We start from the raw sequence: 17,801 nt of genomic DNA, 5'->3' as shown, positions 1-17,801 counted from the left end.
CGTTGATGGATTGAGTTATAAAGAGAGGCTGGAAAGGCTGGGACTTTTTTCTCTGGTGTGTAGGAGGCTGAGGGGTAACCTTCTAGAGGTCCATAAAATAATGAGGGGCATAAACAAGGTTGATAATCAATATCTTTATCCAAAGGTAGGAGAGTCTAAAACTAGAGAGCATACTTAAGGTGAGAGGGGAGAGATACAAAAGTGTTCAGCGGGGCAACTTTTTCACACAGAGGGTGGTGAGTGTCTGGAACAAGCTGCCAGAGATAGTAGTAGAGGCGGGTACAATTTTATCTTTTAACAAGCATTTAGATAGTTACATGGGTACGATGGGTGTCAAGGGATATGGGCCAAATGTGGGCAATTGGGATTAGTTTAGGGGTTTTAAAAAAAAAGGCATGGACAAGTTGGGCTGAAGAGGCTATTTGCATGCTGTAAACCTCTATGACTCTATGATTGCAATGCATTGTCTCCTGTCCTTGTGTAATTCCCTAAATTTCAGATTGAAGTTTCAAGTGTGGCTTCAACACAAAGTAATCTTGAATTAAAGTGAGAGTGCTGCCACTGATCCAAGAAAGAGAATTAAAGGTGTGCAGGAAGCTTCACTAGATTGATAAATTGTTGTAAGACATGTTTGGTGCTGCTTCTAGCACCCGTCTCTATACTCTTCATGAAACCAGGATTAGTTTCCTGGCTTCATGATGGCAGAAAAAATGAAAGAAGTGCAGGACCAAGAGTCTACAGATATTAGCGGTATATAATTCTGTTGTTGTTGATGATGTTCAGTTTTGGGTTGTCCATATGATTATCCTTAGTCTGAACCACATAATGCATTGGTAATGCTCCGCTACATAATGGAGGGAGTCATCATTTTGAAGAAGAGACTGCGGGTGGAATTTAAATGCCCTCCTTGATTGCCTGAGAGACGCTTACTTTTGTGGTACTTCCCTAATATAAGCAATATATATCTTTCTTTGGCTCCCCATCTGGCCCCTTGTCTCCTCCATTAAATGTCACCCTTTGCCTTCACAATGATTTGCACTGATCATTAAAACCAGTTATTATGATGGGACAAGAATATTGTTGAGGAAGGGGCCAAATATGTTATCTTCTTATGTTGATTATTTTACCAATTGACACAGTGTCAGGGTGGGATTCTCCCAAAAAAGTTCTAAGTGCCGAATTTGTGTAAAAACTGGACTAAATCCCACGTTTTTTTTCAAGGGATTTTTAAAGTGAATCTCCTAGGTTCTGTACATCACGGAATGCCCTACTGTGAATCATGCTGAAAAACTGGAGGCGGGCCTATTCCTGTTGGAGAGGCTGACAGCACAGCGCTGAGCGGGCACTGCACATGTGCTGATCAGTGAGTGCCGACCGCACACCCCTCCCCCCACCCCGATGAGTCCTTCCCTCCCTCTGCTCACGATCCCGACTGCAGAGTGGCAGCAAGATCTCCTACCTCTATCAATCCCTGCCCTGCCAAAGCTGCCCTCTGGACATTGCCACTTTGCCCCCTTGGACTCTCCCAGGGGCCAGGCTAGCACTGCCAAGCTGCCAATTCCCAGGGGGCAACTCCCCTTTTACCCTGACCCGCTGGGGTGCCTCCATAACTCCCCTTCATTCTAGGAGGATTGGGCCGCCAGGTCCCCACTAGGGGGGAGCTATTGTAAACTCTGTTGGAGTGAAACATTGCTAGTGGCGGGGAAAGGGGAGGGGAGGAGAGACACTAACAGGTCTGGAGGCTTCAGTCCCGAGCCTGCTAATGTTATGCTCATGGTGATTTGAATAATTCATTCAGCTCCGTGCCGATTTTTGCGGGGGGGGGGATCTATAATGAGACAAAAGAAATGTAGATAGTTATGATGAAGGCTGAGCATTCCAACACCCCCCCGCAACTCTCAGTATAAATCTCGTCTGTTTTTTTTGCTCTTAGCTCTGACGAAGGGTTATCCAGACTTGAAGCTCTCTCCACAGATGCTATAAGACCTCTTGAGATTCTCCAGCATTTTCTGTTTTTGTTTCAGATTCCAGCATCCGCAATATTTTGCTTTATCTAAATTGGCTCTTAGAGTCTCACTAGCCATTGGAAATGTATAGGTTACAGGGATAGGGTAGGGCAGAGGATCAGGATAAGATAATCTGTCAAAGATTCAGTGCAAACCCAGTGAGCTGAATGCCTCTTCTGCACTGTAGGGATTCTATGAACTACTTGGAGCGTTCTGTGGCAGCATGCTATACCCATCCTTTGCAACACCAGTAACAGGGAAGAACCTCAGAATGTAGTGATATTTGGTGTTTGCATACTGAGGATCTATGCACTGAGACTACCACACACCTGATGTCCAGGTTCTTACCTGCGATAAAGAAGAAGCGTTGCTCCCATGTATCAAGTTTTTGTTTCATTATACCTACTCGCTCCTTCCATTTTCTAACCCACACACTTGTCCCTTCAAACCTTATCCCTATCATTGTCTGGCCTGACAATGAGGGGGACAAGGGATTGGTCAGCCCAGTTCCCAAAAATAAATGGCCTTGCTCTTGCCATGATTTACCTTGGCACCTGGGACCAGTTCAATCCAGTCACAGATGTTGATTTGTTGCCCATATCTTTTATTGCCCTTGAGAATTTGGCGATGAGCTCTTCTTCTTAAATACAACTGACTGGCTATTTCAGAGAGTGATAAAGCATCATCCACATGCCTTTGCTGCTGGTTTTGCTCAAATGCTTAATAACATCCACCCACTTCCATCCTTGTGGAAGTTCTCCTCTGTTGTCTTTTATTGAAAAGATGTTGGACTAAGTTCCTTAAAACAGTCATCTGAGTCTGAATTATATATAGAGTAGAGAGGTAATGGCAGCAGATTTCACTCTCCAAAGGACATTGCTGAATGAGATAGTTGCACGGTCCCCATTCCTGCCACCAGATTTTATTTAATTAATTAATTTAATTAAAATTCCTGAACTGACATGTTGGGATTTGAACTTATGTCTCTGGAGCATTAGTCTTACCTCCAAATTACTATTCAGCAATTATGAATGATAAGATTACAGGTGTTATTTGCAATCCGTGTGAGTTCACTGATGGTGGTTAGGATGCTGTGATTAGTTCTGGCAATCCTTAATTAATGTGGAGAAAATCAGCCTGGCATTTGGCTTTATCCAGTGATAACTGCTGCAAACATATCTGTATGTTAAGTAGAAAAGGACCAAATTCAGCTGTGATGTTCCCATGTCAAAAGTTCATCAACGTACACTATCTAAACTCATAGGAACCTACATAGGAACATTGAATTTAAGAGCTGGAGTAGGCCATTGAGCCCTTTGAGCCTGCTCTGCCGTTTAGAAAGATCGTGGTTGATCTGGTTTTGGTCTCCATTCCATTTTCCTGTTTGCCTCACTTGTCTATCAAAAATTTAACAACTGCTTCCTAGGGAAGAAAATTTCAGATCCCAATCTCCTCTTGAGAGAAAAATGTTTCCTAATCTCTATCTTAAACAGTAGACTTCTTATTCTCAAACTGTGTTCCTGGTTTGAACTCTCACAAATGTAAACATTAATTTTCTATCTACCTTGTCAAATCCCCTCAGGATCTTATGTTTCAATAAATCACCTCTCGTTCTTCTAAATTCTAATGAATATAGGCCTAACCTTTCTTTACAAGATAAACCCCACATCCTAGGAATGGGTCAAGTGAACCTTCTCTCAGGGTATAAATCAAAAACTCCAAAGTATATTAACCCAGACAATTTTCTATTTTGGGAAGCTTTTATCAAAACAAGCTTTATTTAGCAACAGAGTTTAACTATAACAAAACTTTCAACAATTGAATGATACTTAAACATGATAAAATGAAAATTCTTAATTGCCAACCTATTATGAATTCAAATCAAGCAAAATTTCCCTTATAGACTTAAACCTCTCTTTAAAATTAGCAAAATACAGGTATATTTGCTTTGACTTAGGTTACCAAGCTTGGAGCTTTCAGAAAACTTTTGGGGAGAGAGAACATAAGAACATAAGAAATAGGAGCAGGAGTAGGCCATCTAGCCCTTCGAGCCTGCCCCGCTATTCAATAAGATCATGGCTGATCTGTCGTGGCTCAGTTCCACATTCCCGCCCTCTCCCCATAACCCTTAATCCCCTCGCTTATCAAAAACCCATCAACCCACGTCTTAAAAATATTTAGCGAGGCAGCCTCCACCACTTCAACGGACAGAGAATTCCAGAGATTCACCACCCTTTGAGTGAAGAAGTTCCTCCTCAACTCCGTTCTAAACCACCCCCCCTTTATCTTGAGGCTGTGCCCCCTAGTCCTACTGTCCTTTCTGAGCGGGAAGAGTCTCTCCACCTCTATCCTATCCATCCCATTCATCATCTTATATGTCTCAATGAGATCTCCCTTCATTCTTCTAAACTCTAACGAGTACAGGCCTAGTTTATTCAGCCTCTCCTCATAGCTCAACCCCCTCAACTCCGGTATCAGCCTAGTAAACCTCCTCTGCACTCCCTCCAAGGCCAAAATATCCTTGCGTAAGTGCGGCGACCAAAACTGCACACAGTACTCCAGCTGCGGCCTCACCAATGCCCTATACAGCTGCAGCAAGACCTCCCTACTTTTATATTCAATCCCCCTTGCTATGAAGGCCAGCATCCCATTCGCCTTCCTGACCACCTGCTGCACCTGCAGGCTGGGTTTTTGCGACTCATGCACAAGGACCCCGAGGTCCCTCTGCACCATCGCCTGCTGCAGTTTCATTGCTTTCTTCTGGCAGCCCGGGCAGCAACTGCTGGTATTTTAATATTAAAAATGAAACTGTTTCTTTCTTGCAAGTTTAGCTCCCACATTAACCACATGACTCTACCTCTGTCAATCACTTTAATCAAAACCTCACATGACTGCATATTTAATCAATAATCCCAGGAGAACCTAAATAAACAACAACACTCTTTATTGTAGAATAAAGCGTGCACTTTATTCTACAAAGTAACACATTCCTAGCTTAGGTCAGTTATTAACCAACATTTTTAACATCTGCTACACGTTTACCAAATTGACTCTTGTAACAAATCACTACTTCTTAAAGCAACCGCACCTTACACATGAAATATATCAAAATAGCAGGATCATCACACTGCTTCTAACACAATTATATATTTTTTCAAATAACCGGAAGAAACCATTTGTTTAGAGGGGGTGCCAATGTCAATAGTGTTTAAAGGAGTTTTAGAGTGCACTTGATTTATGCAATATTGGAGAGTAGTAAAAATGTGAATTTGTCTAGGTCTTAATTGCTTTTATTAATTTCCAGAATGTACAAAATAAGAGATTGTGGTTTGGCTAATTTGTTGATATAATGAGTGCCCTAAAATTTAGTGAGAACAATATTTTTATGATTAATATGCAGTATTACCTTTTAAAAATTAATGAAACCTTATATGCAGACCCAATAATGAAAGAGCTAAAACAAAACTGAAGTAGTGAACCTGGGAGAAGAATAATTCAATATTTCACGCTAAATTAGTGCAGTACATAAAACAATTAACAATAGATGCTTTAGTGATCACCTCATTTTAACTGTTGCTATCATATTGTTGAACCCAGATGCTTTAAAATTATGTTTTTGAATATCAATTGACAAATGCCTTGTGAAATAGTAAAGAAATTTCATACAAATGCATTAAGTGTTTAAAGCTATTATTCAAAGAACCTCATTTTCATTTCAAGTACTTCTTGCTCGGTTTCCATCTTCTAGAGTCAGTAGCATTCATAAGTTAGATAAATCCCAAAAACAGAAGTCTTAATGTTATTCAAAATTCTTTGTAACTTCTAATTTCCCATTGATCCGGACTATAATTTTTCAGCTCTGTCTCTGTGTCTTCCTGTGAAACAGCACCCACCCAACATGACAGCCAGCCATCGTGAGCTTCTGTTGCAGGACACACGAGTCTGGTTACAAGGTCTGGTGATGAAGGCAGCTGAACAGTGTGGCTGCCAGAGAAGGCCAGGTGAGATTGTAGTCTCCTACAATAATAACGTAACTGCTAACATTGTAGTTAATTCTGTTATTAGGATTCCAGAATTTCTGCCAACCTTGCCGTATCCACTGGCATGAGGTTCTGCATCACTGCATAAAGTGGTAGAATGCAAAGTCCTGTAACTAAAAGTTCATAACATCTGTGTTATTGTGGAGATATTAAAACATCAATCACCTTGGATGGCTGTAAAAGATCCCATGGTACTATTTAAAGCAGAGCAGAGACATTCTCCCCAGTATTTATCACTTAACCAAAATCAATAAAATGGATAATCTGGCTGTTATTGCATTATTGTTTGCAGGACCTTGTTTTCGTGTTCATATTGGCTGCCTCATTTCCTACAATGCTTCAAAAGGACAGGTTGAATATCCTTTATCTGAAACCCGTGGGATTGATGCATTTTGGATTTCTGATATGCAAATAGGCCTCTGCCTACATTATAATGACCAAAGCCTAGGCTAGCTGTAGTCTAAAATAAATTAAACGGCTCAAAATAAGATGTACCACTGAATAATAAAAATAGGATACAGTCAGCGAGGATCATGTTGACTTGGATGTGATAGTTTGACTCAGACGTTTGGGGTAACGGTCAATGAGGTTCAAAAATAAGTGCAATTTTTGAATGTGTTCAGTTTTTGAATTTACAGACAAAGAATACTCCACCTGTGTTTTAATGAGCTATAAAATATTTTGGGATGTTCTATGGGAGCATGACTCATAAATGGGTCACTGGGTATCCTGTTTAAAAAAAAGGATGTTCCATGATCCTTTTCAAAACATAGTGAGATGTCGTGTGATCCTGTTCAAAAGGAAAGTGGGATGTTCCGTTTATAGCACACATTTTGTATAAGGCAATATGACAATGAAGATCGCTCGACTCAGATGATGACATAGCCAGCTTGAGAAAGAAAAGCTTAGCATTGCCTGATACAATTCAAGTTACGTACATTTTATGAAAGAAAAAGGTCAGAAGGTGTATTTTTAACTGCACAATAAATCCCGTTTAGATTATAGAATCATAGAATTCCTATAGTGTAGAAGGAGGCCATTTGGGCTATCGAGTCTGCACTGACTCTCCATCAGAGCATCTTATTCAGGCCCACCTCTCCACCCTATCCCCTTTGCTATAGAGTAAAAATGTATGAGGACTGTTGCCTTCAGAAGGGAGTTTAGCTCTCAGTTTACTTGAGCCAAAAGCTTACAGGAAATGTTTGAAAATTGCTGTTAATTTTGTAAATTTGTTGTTGTGTTTATGAGCTATTTTCTTCCCAATGAGAGAACACCTCTTAATAAACAAAGTTTAAAATTGTTCTGGCAGAGATTCAGATTTTCCTTGCACTGACTGTTGCAGCTTGCCTGGTCAGTGGGTCGCAAGGGGTGGCCATTTTGTAAAAACAGGTAGCCAGAAAAGAAATTGAAACACTGTTCTAAGGTCATGAATGGTGCAAATTACGTCACAACTCTTACAATCTTCAAATGTCTCAATGGATGAGTTTGCTTTCACAATATGAAGTCCTATGGAGGCACTGAGTAGATTTTGCAGGCATTTTCTATAGCTAGCAAGGAAAATTACAAGATACTGCCCTAGATATTTCTTGTTGCTGTCTGAGCAGCCACATTTACAATATCATTGACAAGGCAACTATTTCTTTTCATTCTCAGTGCTGTCTCATTATCTTGCACTTATTTAACTGTGACAACCTTGGGACTCTTGGCTCTGAGTCAAAAGTGATTTAAGTGCCACTCTGGGCCTTGACTATATAATCTTGGCTGATAATCAAGTACAATAATGAGGATTGACTGCACTTGCAAAGTTACTATATTTTGGATGAGACTTTAAACCTAGGCCCCAGCTGTTCTCACAGGACTATGTAAAATATCCCATGGCACTATTCTAAGAAGGGCAGATGAGTTTTCTTGATATTGTCATCAGTATTTACCTCACAAACAACATCACTAAAAAAGCTGAAATGTTAATTTAACTTATTACTCTTTGTGGGACTTTACTGTGCTGAGGAAGGTAAAAAGATAATGGTTAGCCGCAGGAAAATATGACTGCTTGTCTTCTGTCTTAGTGTCATTACTAATAATTATATTATCATTTTATTAAATTTTCAACACTCATTCATATTGCTACTTACACTTCGACTTCAAAGAAAGACAGTCACTGCTATATACTGCTACATAAATATGAATAAATGAATTAGGAGCCGAAATGGGCCATTCAGTTCCTTGGGCCTGCTCCGCCATGCAATATAGATCATGTCTGATCTGTTTTTGTTTTGAGTTCTACGTTCCTATCTATCCCCAGTAACATTTGATTTCCTTACCTGACAAGAATCTATCCACCTCTGCCTTAACAATATTCAGAGATTAACGTCTCCGGGCTCGCTAAGCTCCCCACCTCCCACGTGCTCCCCTCACCCCGTCCCCACCCCTACTCCTGCACCCACCAGGAGTATTTCACTCCAGCGGGGTTTACAGTAGCTCCCCACTTTTGGAGAACTAGTGGCCCAACCTTGCTGGAGTGAAGGGAGGGATAATCAGGAGCCTCCCCTAGAGGGTTGGGTGCTTGGGGGATGGGTGGGTGCCCCTAAGCAGTGCCAGCCTGTGCCCCCTGGCTGCTCAAGTGGCAAAGTGCCAATGCCCAGGGGACTATGTGGCACTGCTCATTGGGAATGGCATTTGGCAGGACCTGATGGGGCCGGGCCTGGAAGCGATCGGTGGAGGTGGGGATTCCCGCTGCCACTCTGTAGTCAGATCAGTGTGGGAGGGAAGCCAGTGATCGGAGTGGGCTGGAAGTGGGGAGTGGTCAATGGGAGGGAAGGGATTGACAGTGCGGGGTGGGGGGGGGTGGTGGTCAGAACTGCGGCTGGGGAGGGGTTCGGGCTGGGAGGCCAGTGATAAGAGGGGCGGAGAGCACTCAGAGGGGCGGAGTTGCGGAGGTTGTGGAGCTGGCTGGCGATTGAGCTGGCTAGCAATCAGGAGGCTGTCAGTGAGGGGCCACTGCGCATGCGCCAATCTCGGCACTAACAAATTGGCACATGAGCAGTGGCCCACTTAGTGCGCTGATTTCAGCCTCTCCAGTGGGGTTAGGCCCTGCCCCTAGTTTTTAATGATATTCATGTTGGTGGCCTCTGCAAATGAACAGAGTGTGGGAGATTCTTCTCTGAACTCCCACTGAATTACTCCAGTTTTCATGCGAATTCCCCACTTAGAATTTCTTGGGGAGAATTCCGGCTCTTACGTTTTAATCACAATATACGTCGAAAATAAAGGTAAGAAAGTCAGGTGTGTTTAATTACATGGTGTTTATCAGCAACGTTTGAGTGTTAGACATGGGAGAAAACAATGATTAAAAAACTGTATTCAATATAAACATTGATAGACAAATTGCATTAAAATTCATCCTTCAACTGTTGCCATTACCAATTCCTGCACATTGCTGATTTTATGAATGCTGACTTTTTATTACCCATTAATCTCAGATTTTTCAGGCATATGCATCCTACACTTGCATTAATCTATGTACTGATTTGTAATAAGTGGATGCCCAAATACATTTAAATCCAAAACTAATTTTACGAGCATGGTATAATTGTAAAATGCATTTGGATTTTTTTGTGCGTGTTGCTTTAGTAATCTGCTTTTTTTTAAACCTTTCTAACCTCTCTCTTCAATCATAAAAGAGAGTTAACACAATATTGCAAATGGAAAGGAGATTTAGTTTTGGTTGAGGGACAAAACCATATTGTTTCAAATCATAGCAGGACAGAAATTAAAAAGGACTAGAAGCCAAATAAAAATTTTGTCCTCTATGAGTGTGGTAATAGAATTCTAGAATAAATTACCAGGAAAGGCCAACAAAACTGAAGAATAAATGGGTTCAAGAACACTTGGATATGTTTGGAGGGAGAGGAATTGAGGTGGGCAGGTGGGTTTAGATCAAGGCATAGTTTTGATTGGCCTGCTATTGCTCCTCCTAAAGTTTCTTCAATATTGTTTAGCTGCTTATAATTTCAATGTGATAATTAGGAACATGTACATAATGTGCATACTTAATCTGGTTGTAAAACTTCATTTTTACGTACCAAATTACCATAGGTGCTAATTAAATAATTTTTATAGTTTCTTGGAAGCTTTGCCATGTGAGTTACACTCCATGATTCACAATTGCTTTTCCATTTGCTTCTAGGTTTTTTTAGTATCTTTAGAAAGATTTGGAAATCACTCAGTTCATTGTTTTGTCAATACCCACAGCTGGTGATTATTCTAGCCTGTCATCCGAGATGATTAACTTCATTGATGACACCAACAATCTGATTTTCATGAAGATGGAGCAGTTGCTGGCTGGACATGAGACAAAGCAAAACGTAAAATGAATTTCATTTAATGATTTTGATTTGATTTATTATTGTCACATGTATTAGTGTACAGTGAACACTACTGTTTCTTGTGTGCTATACAGACAGAGCATACCATTCATAGAGAATGAAAGAGAGTGCAGAGTGTAGTGTTACAGTCATAGCTAGGATGTAAAGAAAGATCAACTTAATGCAAGGTAAGTCCATTCAAAAGTTGTTCTTGAGTTGGTTGGTGCATGACCTCAAGACTTTTATATCTTTTTCCCCAATGGAAGGAGGTCGAAGAGAGAATGCCCAGGGTCCGTGTGGTCCTTAATTATGCTGGCTGCTTTGCAGAGGCAGCGGGAAACGCAGACAGAGTCAATGGATGGGAGGCTGATTTGTGTCATGGATTGGGCTACATTCATGACCCTTTGTAGTTTCTTGCAGTCTTGGGTCGAGCATAAGCCATACCAGTGATACAACCGGAAAGAATGCTTTCTATGGTTTCTATGATTTAACAACACTTTCAAAATGTATGCATTATGTGAGGTGCAAATCTACACCTGCCATGCTGCATTGGTGTACTGTCCCACTGGCTGGAATTTCACCACCCTGCCTATCATGGGAATCAGAGAGGGATGGACAATGCTAAGGTCTGTTGACCTCAGGCGGAATTACACATTTTCAGGACAAGCAAAGCCATAAAATCCTACCCTCTGAAGGTGTAAGAGTCTGAAACTTAACACCTATGGTGAAATTGTAGATCACTTTCTTGTGTGCATTTTGTGGTGTTTATTGTTATAGCATCCAGAGCATTTCATTTGCCACACTGAGTTCTCAATCAAACTTGAATGTCAAGTTGAGAGGGATAATTAATAGCAATTTGTCAAATATTGCCTTTGACAATACCTGGGAGGAGGTTGACTTCTTACCCTGTATAGGATGGGAATAGGGCACAGTATAGTTTGGGAGACTTAAGAGAAAGAGCAAAATAACATAAAGTAATGTGAATAAAATGAAGAAAACCTCACCTTAAGAATTTATGATTTACTAAATTTAAGAAGCTCTTAGCATTAATAGCTAATTGTATAACATGGTCCCCAGAAGGTATTTTTTGTGGATGGATACTGAATTATAATTTATGCCTGGGAAGCTGCGAATATTCACACACTCCTGGCTCACCTCACTGTCTCAACTTCAGAAATGACTATGGCCGAGATTTTCCAACCTTGATTCTGGGATTCTGTGGTCCTGCTGCTGTGAATGGAGATTTGGCTGAGCACCAAATTCTCCATTCTCGCTAGCATGGAGGTGGGGATACAACATTGGAAAATCCCGGCCTATATCAGCTATCTAAAAGAAAATAGGGTAGAAAGCATTTATTATTAGAAAACAGCGATATAAAATAGCATGCTAATTAGTCAGCAAATACAGAAAAAAAGTATAACAGAGTTGTCAAAACACTATGTCTGGTCTCAGGAAGACAGAAAGTTGGTGACCTTAAGGTTCATAGGAATTTGCAAACCTCAGTTTGAAAACCTGAAGCTTGGAATAACTCTGCATTCCAAAACCACCAGCAACAATCACATAACTGTAGCAAAACATAATGTTTCTTCAATAAAGTACCTGGCCACATTATGTGAGCAACATAGCCCTAATGTCCCCTTGTGTATATCAGACCACAATCCATTGTTGTATGAAATTTTCAGACGTTCCACTTATGGAGAATAAGTCTGTTCTTCCCAGGACTCAGCTTTTAAGCAATTAATTTTTGTAGCATTTTCCTTTAATGAAAACATTAACTTTGGGTGAAAGATCCCCTCACTAAGGTGTAGTGTTGATAAACGTTTCTGCAGTGCACACAGTTTATTGTAATGGGGAAAGGTGATGAAAATCAGTTGAATCAAGGGTAATTCATTTTGGTTTAAAAATAAAACTTGTTCTGGCAAACCTCAACCAAACCAATAATCCCAATAAATGCCAAGTTTGAAGGCTCTGAGTGTACATTTAACTTGCAGGCAAAATTTGCAATGAATTAGTTGATGTTCTAATTTACAACTCTGAATTCAGAAACGTATTCTCTTTAGTGTTTATGAATAATTTGAATTGAGAGGGTAAAGTGAACACACTACTCTTGTCTCCTGAACTGTAAAGCATCATGCAGGGTGATGCTGGACAGAAGCTACTATGCCTGCAAACAAGAACAGGATGGAAACATTATTGAGGAAAATCATGCTGGGCTGTTCCTGATGCTGCCTTGTATTCAACCATTTGGGTTTTAGTGTTGGCAGCAATGTGGGAGAAATCTGTGTGCTCATTCTATAGAGTGTTTTATTTGAGCATAGATGTCAGACCAGGATGATGAAGAAAGGAATTAATATTTCAGTTAAAGGGGAAAACCTCCCCCACACCCAAAGAATAGCCTTATTAAAAAACGTTTAGAAACAAATCTGCATTTTCAGTTTGAAAGTTCAACTTGAGCAAATATGTGTATATTTTTCAAAAACATTGATGCTGGAAATCTGAAATTAAGCAGAAAATGCTAGAAGAACCCAGCAGGTCCGTCAGCATCTGTGGAGGAAGAAACCATTAACATTGGCCAGAAGTCTCACTGATAGTGGAGGAGCCAAAGGATCCTGCCACCAGTGAACATTGTGCCACCTCCCCCCACCAAGAAAACACTGAGAGGACGCTAGAGAATCTTGCCTACTATCTGTAAAAGGTCATCGACTTGATATGATGGATAGGTATTTTACATTGGCTTCAATATGAAAAAACACAAACGAGTTGAAAATTCTACAGAGGAGAAGAATTTGCATTGCATTGACTTTACTCCTTTTAGCTTGTTGGAGCGATGGTTTATATTGTCTCAGTTTTCACAAGGCTTGAACTGCTATGATTCATTCCCGCAGGATCCTGACTCTGATTTGGCACAAAGCTCAGTCACGTGGAAGTCCGCACAGACAGACTTCACCAGGAGACGCCCTAAATCAGTGCAGAGCGAAGACTTGCACCTGGCGATGCGGCGAGGATCAGCTTTCCAGTTGAAAACCAATGGTATTAAAGCAATTGTAGCATTAGCTTATCGCTATAGCTCTTAGTTTAATCATAAATGGTGAGTTGGGGGAATTATTCCCCCAATTAATATGAGCTTCTGTCCAGAATCCTCCTGCTTGATACAATATAGTTCAGAAAATAAGGGTAGTATGTTCACTTTACCCCACTCATTTAACTTGATAGTGTAGCTTTATTTTTGCTACCACAGAGGTGCAAGAGAGTGAAATACACTTAAATACTTTGCTTTGTCTGAACCATTTGAGTAAAAACTCCTGATTCTAACTGTTTCTATCCTTATTTGTAAATCTGTGGTACAAATTCATATCACACAGTCCAATTGTGCATGGCATCTTGTTTGGCTCCCTGTTCTTGGCCCTGTCTTAATAGGGTATCATAACCTTGTGACTGTTTCCTTGTACTAGCAATCCCAAGGTCAACAGTTCAGCTTCCATCAAAGCATGTTGTGAAACTGAATTAAATAAACCTATTCATTTTTGGGCGAGCACGAGAAATCAATCATGACAATGTCAGATTGCTCTAAGAACTCAACTAGCTCATTGATAATATATTTACTTTCTGCCCATTGATCATCAATAAATGGAATCCAGCCCAGAAGAATATAAGAACATAGGAAATCGGAGCAGGAGTACAAGATATGCCCCTCGCCTGCTCCAGCATTCAGTTTGATCACAGCTGACCATTAGCCCTAACTCCACCTTCCTGCCCACTTCCCATATCCCTTAATTGTATTAGAGACCAAAGATCTGTCTATCTTGGTCTTAGATATATTTAGTGAAAGAGCATCCACAGCTCTCTAAAGCAGAGAATTCAAAACATTCACGACCCCTTGAGTGAAGGAATTTCTCCTCAACTCAACCTTAAATAATTAACCTCAGACTGTACCCATACCCTAGAACCCCCAGCCAGAGAAAACAACATTAGCAAAAAAACTGCAGCTTTACACACATTTTGAAAATTGATACAGTAAAATACTTGCTCCACATCAGTCCAACTCTCACACAATACTAAAAATTGTCAAAGTCATGGGCTCTTGTTATTTGCGGCTTGCGCTTCCTTCAGCCTCAATCTGCCATTGTTCTGCAATACTATGTTTCCTCAGCACTGCTCACTAGAATCACATACTTCTTCACCTCTCACAAGATCTCAACACTTGCATCATCATGAGATCATCCAGGAACTTTCTGACTGGTTGAAAGCACTGAACTTTTAAGTAACTGGTAGAAACAGTGGTAAGATAACGGGAAAGAAAAAAACTGTGTTCGGAGGATGTGAACATGTGTGGCGGGGGCAAGGAAAGGGAAAGCTATGATTGTTGGTCAGTAAGCACTCTGAGGGAAATTGGAAGATAATTGAGTCCCTGGGTGGGTGCAGAGAAGAGAAAGGGGAAACTGTTGTTGGTGAATCAGCAAGCATGAAAGGAAAGGGGAGGTTTTGACTGGTGGATCAGCAAGTAGATAGAGCAGGAGCGTGGCGTAAATGGCAGTAAGATCATTCCTACAGAAACAGTTCACTTGTGTACATTCCATACTTCGAGCATCTGGTTTGCGTATCATTGACAGAGATCTGGGAACCAATGTTCTTCAGCCTATCTTGGTTGATAAAGTTTTTTTAAATTAATTCGTGGGACATGGACGTCACTGGCTGGCCAGTATTTATTGCCATCCCTACTTGCCCTTGGAGGGCAGTTGAGTCAACCACATTGCGGTGACTCTGAAGTCACGTGTAGGCCAGACCAGGTAAGGATGGCAGATTTCCTTCCTAAAGGATGTTATTGAACCAGATGGGTTTTTCCAACAATCGACAATGGTCATCAGCAGATCCTTAATTCCAGAATTTTTTTTATTGAATTCAAACTCCACCATCTACCACAGTGGGATTCGAACCTTTGTCCCCAGAACATTAGCTGGGTTTAAGAACATAAGAACATAAGAAATAGGAGCAGGAGTAGGCCATCCAGCCCTTCGAGCCTGCCCCGCCATTCAATAAGATCATGGCTGATCTGTCGCTGCTCAGTTCCACTTTCCCGCCCTCTCCCCATAACCCTTAATCCCCTCTCCTATCAAAAACCCATCAACCCGCGTCTTAAAAATATTTAACGAGGCAGCCTCCACCACTTCAACGGGCAGAGAATTCCAGAGATTCACCACCCTTTGAGTGAAGAAGTTCCTCCTCAACTCCGTTCTAAACCGCCCCCTTTTTTTCTTGAGGCTGTGCCCTCTAGTCCTACTGTCTTTTTTGAGCGGGAAGAGTCTTTCCACCTCTATCCTATCCATCCCATTCATCATCTTATACGTCTCAATGAGATCTCCTCTCATTCTTCTAAACTCTAACGAGTACAAGCCCAGTTTATTCAGCCTCTCCTCATAGCTCAACCCCCTCAACTCCGGTATCAGCCTAGTAAACCTCCTCTGCACTCCCTCCAAGGCCAAAATATCTTTGCGCAGGTGCGGCGCCCAAAAATGCACACAGTACTCCAGTTGCGGCCTCACCAATGCCCTATACAGCTGCAGCAAGACCTCCCTACTTTTATATTCAATCCCCTTCGCTATGAAGGCCAGCATCCCATTCGCCTTCCTGACCACCTGCTGCACCTGCAAGCTGGGTTTTTGCGACTCATGCACAAGGACCCCGAGGTCCCTCTGCACCGTCGCCTGCTGCAGTTTTTCGCCCCGTAAGTAATAGTCCTTCCTACCATTCTTCCTACCAAAGTGGACCACCTCACACTTGCCAACATTAAATTCCATTCGCCATTTCCTGGCCCATTCGCCCAGCCTATCTAGATCCTTCTGCAGACTCTCCACACCCTCCGCACAATTTGCCGTTCCCCCAATCTTGGTGTCATCAGCAAATTTCGACACTCTACACTCGGTTCCCTCCTCCAGATCGTCTATATAAATGGTAAAAAGCTGAGGCCCCAGCACCGACCCCTGGGGCACTCCACTAGTCACCATCCGCCAATCCGAATAGCACCCGTTGACCCCCACTCTCTGCCTCCTATTTGACAACCAATCCTCTATCCACGCTAACACCCTACCCCCAACTCCATGTCCCTCGACCTTCTGCAATAACCTCTTGTGAGGCACTTTGTCAAACGCCTTCTGAAAATCTAGAAAGACCACATCCACCGGCTCTCCTCTATCCACCGCCCTAGACACATCCTCATAGAACTCCAGTAAATTTGTCAGACACGACTTCCCTTTAATGAAACCGTGCTGCGTCTGCTCTATCAAGCAATTCCCTTCAAGATGCCTCGCAATTTCCTCCTTAATGACAGATTCTAACATTTTACCTACCACAGACGTTAAACTAACCGGCCTATAATTCCCCGCCTTTTGCCTGGCACCCTTCTTAAACAACGGCGTAACATTAGCCGTTTTCCAATCATCCGGCACTTCCCCGGAATCCAGCGACGTCTGGAAAATAACCACCAAGGCATCCACTATCACCTCCGCCATTTCTTTCAGAACCCTCGGATGCATTCCATCCGGTCCTGGGGACTTGTCCACAATCAGCCCCTCCAGTCTGTCGAGCACCGCCTTTCTAGTAACAGTAATGTCATTAAGACCCTCCAGTCCTACCACCTTTCCATCGCTAACACCCGGCAAATTATTCACGTCCTCCTCCGTGAAGACAGAAACAAAAAAGTTATTCAATACCTTAGCCATATCCCCATCCCCTACCACTAGGTCCCCTTTCTCATCCTCTAAAGGACCAACATTCACCCTAGCCAGCCTCTTCCTTTTTATATATTTATAAAAACTCTTGCTATTCTTTTTTATATTAAGCGCTAGCCCAGCTTCATAGTTTCTCCTACCCTTCCTTATCAACTTCTTTGTCAATCTTTGTTGACATTTAAACCTCTCCCAATCCTCTTCTCGCCCACTACTCTTAGCTACTCTAAATTCCTCCGCTTTTAGTTTAACACTTCCCTTCACCTCCTTCGTTATCCACGGCTTATTACCTCTCCTCCTATCCTTTTTGACCATCGGAATAAATTTCCGTTGAGCACCAAGAAAGATCTCCTTAAAGATCCTCCACTGCTCCTCAACAGACCCTCCCTCCAACGCGCTCTCCCAGTCCACATTCGCCAATTCTTCTCTCATCCTACTGTATTCCCGTCTATTCAAACAAAGGACGCGTGTCCGGGAACCCACTTTCTCCTCCTCCATCTGCACCAGAGGATTTGGATTAATAGTTTCTGGATTAATAGTCTAGTGATAATATCACTAGGCCAACACCCCTCCCTGATTACTAAATTCATATATACAATGAACAGGTTGTCTCATGCGGAAAGGTTGGACAGTTTGTTTCCACTGGAGTTTAGAAGTGTGAGTGTGACT

The 17,801-nt window shown here is 41.8% G+C and overlaps 1 protein-coding gene across 1 annotated transcript in view; it reads left to right on the top strand.

Annotated features, from left to right (window-relative positions):
- LOC145357571 (uncharacterized) overlaps positions 1-17,801 on the top strand; it is a 52,958-nt gene that overhangs the window by 17,073 nt on the left and 18,084 nt on the right. Inside the window, exons 4-6 of the mRNA XM_080211047.1 lie at positions 5,893-6,007; positions 10,298-10,410; positions 13,296-13,440. Of these exons, the coding sequence (XP_080067173.1) occupies positions 5,893-6,007; positions 10,298-10,410; positions 13,296-13,440 (373 nt within the window). The remainder of the gene's footprint in view (positions 1-5,892; positions 6,008-10,297; positions 10,411-13,295; positions 13,441-17,801) is intronic.

This window comes from Carcharhinus amblyrhynchos, chromosome 23 (assembly GCF_965287045.1).
Source record: "Carcharhinus amblyrhynchos chromosome 23, sCarAmb.v2.hapA, whole genome shotgun sequence".
Taxonomy (NCBI): Eukaryota; Metazoa; Chordata; class Chondrichthyes; order Carcharhiniformes; family Carcharhinidae; genus Carcharhinus; species Carcharhinus amblyrhynchos.
The sequence above is the reverse complement of the archived record's forward strand: the minus strand, read 5'-3'. Positions and strand labels throughout refer to the sequence as shown.